At 54.4% G+C, this 6,000-nt stretch overlaps 1 protein-coding gene across 1 annotated transcript; it reads left to right on the forward strand.

Moving 5' to 3' along the window:
- The first annotated feature begins 3,177 nt into the window (after window positions 1-3,177).
- LOC141475992 (protein MRP-126-like) lies at window positions 3,178-4,813 on the forward strand. The gene is made up of 3 exons (XM_074164580.1): window positions 3,178-3,195; window positions 3,830-3,979; window positions 4,622-4,813. The coding sequence occupies exons 1-3, from the start codon at window positions 3,178-3,180 to the stop codon at window positions 4,811-4,813; spliced, it is 360 nt and encodes a 119-aa protein (XP_074020681.1).
- Window positions 4,814-6,000: the final 1,187 nt, after the last annotated feature.

Below are 6,000 nucleotides of genomic sequence, written 5' to 3' on the forward strand. Positions count from 1 at the left end.
TTCTCCCTAAATCCCAATGAAAACTCAAATTTCAGATTTTTCCCACACAGACAAGTCTCCCGGAGTGCACCCTCCCAACTCTGCTGAATCACTTCTTGCCCAGCCAAGAGGGAAACTCCCGGATGGTTTCCGTCTTGGAATTTTCCACCAGTGAAAATATTCTCACCAAAACCCTGATGGGCTCTGGTTGGGCACAAGGGTCTTGTCCCTGGCTGAGTCATCTGGGAGATGTCTTGCATCTCCAAGGTCCAGGAGGGCTTGGAGAGGGTCCAACACACTGCAGTCCTGCCTGCACGGGCAGCAGAGCTGGCTCTCAGCTCCCTTTGGGGTGGACCAAGGTGGTCCCTTGCCAAGCAGCTGAGTTCGTAGTCGTTTGGTAGGGCTGAGACATATGCCCAAGGCTTCTTGGCTCGAGCTAAAGGACTGGGAAATCCTTTCCCCCTGCGGCTCCAGGATGAGCAAACCTCCAGGCTGCCCCACCTCCCATGGTGGCTGCTCATGCCAGGTCACATCTGGAACATCACTGGTCTGGTGATGCTCAAGGGTGCTCAGAAACCAGAGCTCAGAGTGCAACCCTTGCCTTCCCCAAGATAAAACCACATCCAGCAAACAGAACATATGTCCTGTCCTGATTCTGGGCTAAAACCTACTGTGAAACACAACAAACCACACAGTGACAAACCCTGCCATGCCTTCTTCCTGCATCAGCCAGCCACTTGCCCATAAATGTATATTTTGAAAGAGTTTTGCAATGATTGCCAAGCGTGGGGTGCCCTGCGAGGGCTCAGGTCTGCAGGGCACATCTAACCCCAGATCTTTCCCTTGCCATGGCTATCGGGCGGCTTGCATGCCACCCCATGCCTTCTTCCCACTCCTTCCCCTCCGCAGCTCCAGCAAGAGGACGCTTGCTCAACCCTGGTGGCCTTGGGGCCAGGATTACTGCTTGCTGCAGCCACTTCTGTGTGGCTTACGGGCACAGCTGGACAGGGAGGTTCCCCCTGCGAAGAGACCTGCAGAGACAGGCAAAAAGTTGTGCTGGCACATGTTCCTGTGACCCTAAGCCATACCCAGGCTCCCTGGTCACCTTAGTGACTGCACTGGCATTTAAAAAACAAAATCATAGAATGGTTTGGGTGGGAAGGGACCTTAAAGACCAACCGGTGCCACCCCCTGCCCTGGGCAGGGACGCCTCCCACCAGCCCAGGTTGCTCCAAGCCCCATCCATCCTGGCCTTCAACCCCTCCAGGGATGGGGCAGCCACAGCTTCTCTGGGCAACCTGGGCCAGGCTCTCACCACCCTCACAGCAAAGAAGTCCTTCCCCACATCTCATCTCATTTCTCCCCTCTTTCAGGTTAAACCCCTTCCCCTCATCCCATCGCTCCCCTCTCTGATCAAGAGTCGCCTCCAGTTTTCCTGGAGCCCCTTGAGGGACTGGAAGGGACTCCAAGGTCTCCCCGGAGCCTTCTCTTCTCCAGGCTGAACCCCCCCAACTCTCTCAGCCCCCCCTCCCAGCAGAGGGGCTCCAGCCCTCCCAGCATCTCCGGGGCCTCCTCTGGGCCTGGGCTCTCATCCCTGCCTCCTGGTGGGCACATTTGAGGGTCCAGCCACCATCTCTCTTTGGAAACCCATGGCCCATCCCACACCCTTGCTTTTCTCCACCTCCAGGATGATAAAATGACCAAATGTAGGGTTTCCTGAAATTGCTACAAAATTCTGCAACTGAACGGATGGTTCCTGACACCCTGTTGTGAAACACTCCGCCCCTTCTCCAGCTGTTTTGTGCATCAAAGCACTCCCGTTGTGAAATACAGTGCTCCCCCACCAGTGAGGGGTGGAGTCCGGGTGGGCACTGCCTGTGGACCAGGAAGAACTTCTTTGCTGTGAGGGGGGTGAGACCCTGGCCCAGGTTGCCCAGAGAAGTTGCCCAGCAGTGTTGGGCTCCCCCATCCCTGGAGGGGTTCAAGGCCAGGTTGGATGGGGCTTGGAGCAACCTGGGCTGGTGGGAGGTGTCCCTGCCCAGGGCTGGAACTCAATCTTTAAGGTCCCTTCCAACCCGAACCGTTCTATGATTCTATGACCAGAGCTGCATCCCTGAGCATCTCCCCACAGGGTGCTGCCCCATGTCAGCTCACCTGCAGCTCCTGGAGCTTGCCCCAGGCCCATCCATGGCCCCTTTTTGACCTCCGCTTTGTGTCTGAGATTAGCATCGTGTTTGGCAGGTTAAACAAACCCCCAAACAAGCCAGCTGAATCAGCAGGCAGAGCATTTTAATGAAGAAGCACTGGAAAATCTTGTTTTGCTCCCAATCTGAGCTGCTCTGAGCCTCTGCAACACAGAAACAGAAGAGGAAAAAAAAAAAAAAATAAAGCAGAAGCCATAAAGCAAGGACACAATCCTTAAAAGTAAACATACACCTTTCAGCCACGCCTGGTCTCCACAGCTTAGAGCACAACTTGGGTGGGGAGAAACCGCCCTCGGCACAGGCTGTCGCTCACCTGAAGAGCTGAAATGAAGCTCCTGGAGCTCCTCCAGGTCGGGAACCTGCCCCATATTATTTGTCTTTCATAGAGCCATTTGCTGCAGGCAGGGGATGGTCCCACAGCAGTGGGACATGGCCTGTGTCACACAGGCCACCCCGGCCACGCTGGGCTGTGTGACGATGGGATGCTGTTGGGTGCAGAGGACCACACGGTGCTTGCGTGCACCAGGTCTGCCAGGATGGGGATGCTACGGGGCCAAGCAGGGGTGGGTCATTGGGCAAGTGCGGGCACGATGCTATGGGTCCCCTTTGCCTCTCCTGTAGAGGAGAGTAAAACAGGTGAAATCAAAGAAGCTGAAGGGAATGGACTTCTGTTGAGAGTTGACAAGGAACTACAGCCCCAACAGCCAGGTGGAGGGGGTGAAGGGGACATGACCATGCCCCAGCCACCTCCCTGCCACCCAGACAGAGTACGTGACATCAACCTTGCGGGGAAAAGCCACAGAGATCCCTTTTAAGGAACTACCCTGGAGCCTTAAGCAATGCACAAGTATGTCATGAAGATGGACTGGAATTGGATGAAACAAGGACGTTTCACAACCGGTGGAGTGGCACAGGGAGACGGCCAGGCTATAAGAGGTGTCACACTTTGGACCGGCCCTGCTCCAGCCTGAGTGGATCTCGCTACTTTGTCAAGATGAGCAAGGCAAGTCCAGTGGGTGACTCGGGCACGTAAGGTCTCCATGCTCTTTTCCAGGTGCCAGTTGGGCCATCGGAGGTGCAACGATCCTTGAGGACCCTTCTCCTCGCCGTATGCGCTGCCATCAGTTGCTGGCAGGGGATAACCAACTCTGCTCAGGCTCATGCGAGTAGAACCCACCAGGAGATGTGTCTCACCCTGGAAGAGGTTCCCCACAGTACAGTCCAACCAGCGAGGGGGCTCCTGGGCATCAGATCTCACATTCTGTATCTCTACAGAGATTTTTGCAGGGCCACCAGCTGTTTTGGGAGTCTCCAACAGTGCCCAACTTACAGAATGCATATTTTGGGGGGGGGAAAAAAAAATCAGCTCTCAGCTATTACCTGTAGTTGCAGATCCCAGAGCAGAAGCAGGCAAAGGCTGCAACCCCCCTTTGGTCTCCTTTGGCTTATAGATAAGAGAAAACTCAAACCAAAGAGCTCAAATTTATCCCCCCCAAAAAAGAATGGCTGAACAAAGCCAGGCTGTGTCCTCATCTGGTGTGAATTGGGTGGCTGTACGGGACCCTCACTGGTTTACATCAGCCTTCCCCATCTACTGCGGTTCCTGACATTATTCAGTGTCATCTTTTCTTTTCCAGACTCCCCAGTCCCAGGAACAGCTCTCCGAGCTGGAGAAGGCCATGGATGTCATCATTGATGTCTTCCACCAGTACTCAAGACGGGAGGGGGACAGAGACACCCTGACCAAGAGTGAGCTGAAGCTCCTGATTGAGAAGCAACTTCTGAACTACCTGAGGGTGAGTGGGCTTTCTCCTGACCCACACGGGGAGGGAGCGGGGCTGGACTCTGTTTCCTGAACACCCCCAGGGGCTGGGTTCACCCCCTTCCCATTCTGCTCTCCTGCCCCCCAACACCTTCTGCCCAGACCCTCCTTGTCCAACTGCTGCTTTCCAAACATGCTCCATAAAGACAGATTAAGGGCTTGGTGAACCCCCAGATGGGTATTTACCCCCATCACCTTATCTGCAAAAATCAGGGTCATGTTGCCCGAGAACTCCTTTGCCATCTAGGAGAGATGTCAGAAACATCAACCCAAAAAGCCCTTTTTTTCCCCCCCAAACTCACTTTGCTAAGGCAGAAGGTAACATTTTTAACCCAATGTGCTCAAGGAGAGGTTTGTGGCTGATGTGGCTGCTGCCTTCACCGGTTTCTACATTGTACGGTGTCCTTGCATTGACGCTAATCTGCTGCTCTCTGGTTGCTTCACCATCATGGGTGAATCATTGCTGTACCCAAAGCAACGGATGATGATGGCATGAGGCTGGAGCCACACACAGCACCTGACTATTGGGGAGCTGGCAGCTGTGAGGGTCCCAGAGAGGCTGGGGGGAGCTGTGAGTGACAGGACTTCACCCTCATCCTGTCCCTTCCTTTCGCAGCATGTGAGAAACAAGGCCACCATTGATGAAATCATGAAGGACCTCGATGTCAACAAAGATGCGCAGATCTCCTTCTGCGAGGTGATGCTGTTGATCACCCGTGTGACCATCGCCACCCACGAACACCTCCACGACGTCGAGGACCACCAGCAGCAACAGCAGCACAAACACCAGCACCAGCACCACCACTGAGGTGGGAGGTGGTCCCCAGCTAAAGGCAGCCATTCAGTGCTTGAAGATTTCTCCATCCCTCTCTGCCCACTTCCCTCCTTCCCTTCCCTCGAGTTTGATGGTTTTGCTGCCAAATAAAGATTTGCCCTGAAGCTGTCGAAGCTCTTCTGTGTGTCTGTGCGGGTTTTCCTCCAGGCAAGTCCTTGGTCTCTCCTGGCTTTAAGCCAGGCAAATCCACCTCGGAGACAGGTTTCCAGGGGTGAGGTGGACACCTGGGGAGAGCAGGGTTCATTGCAGTGGGTGCTCACAATGTTCCTCGCATTATAATATGCTCCATAGGTCAGGGAAGGCAGTATAGTTTGACAGGTCCTTGCATTTCTAACTATAAAAAAAGCCTGTTTTGGCCCGAAAACACTGCCTGTCTCCTAGGACTGAGCTGCTGTGGTGATAGGCAAGAGCTGGAAGGAAGAATGGGGATGGAGGAACACCCCTTTCTAGGGCACTTTTGTTCTGTAAGGGCCCTGGCATGGGGCTGGAAGGGAGATGGGGGGTGGGTGTGTTTAGTTTTAGTGCTACAGCAAGGTCCAACTGCTAGGATTTGTGTGGGCAAGAAGTGAGAACAACCCCAGCTCCTCACTCAGAGCATCCCGAGTTTGCACTGAGGAGGTGTCCCTCATTAATCGTTACCTTCCAGAGTGGGCAGCTGGAAATGCCTCCGAAGCTGCCAAGCAGCCTCCCACCGTGAGTGCTTAGAGCCTGGCTACTGATTTGCAAACGCATTTTGGAGGTGGGGAGGGGGGAAAAAAAAAAGGAACAGATGTGATTTCCTAAGGGTGAGTCAAAGCCCTGAAATCGCCCTGCGCTGCTGAAGGAACCTGCCATGAGCTTCCCCAAACCAGCGGGGCTGAAGCAAGCCCCCTGGTTAACAAAAGGCTGCCCGCAAGTTTGCTTCACTGCTGCTGGCCAGGTTGCTTCAGCTTCCTTTGGAAGTCCATTTTGACATCTGAAGTGTCAAACACCTTCTCACAAGGTGGAGATCTGCTGCAGGGACTGGCGTCTGCTCAGCTCTGCCTGAGCCTGCCCAGGGTGGCAGGTTCCCTCTGGAGTCAGATCCTGCACCCAACGCTCCATGCTGCACCCCAAAATGAGTTACATGTCCCATCCCACAGCACTCTAGGGTCTCTGGAGCAGATATGAGCCCCAAGGGA

This window comes from Numenius arquata, chromosome 27, assembly GCF_964106895.1.
Source record: "Numenius arquata chromosome 27, bNumArq3.hap1.1, whole genome shotgun sequence".
NCBI lineage: Eukaryota > Metazoa > Chordata > Aves > Charadriiformes > Scolopacidae > Numenius > Numenius arquata.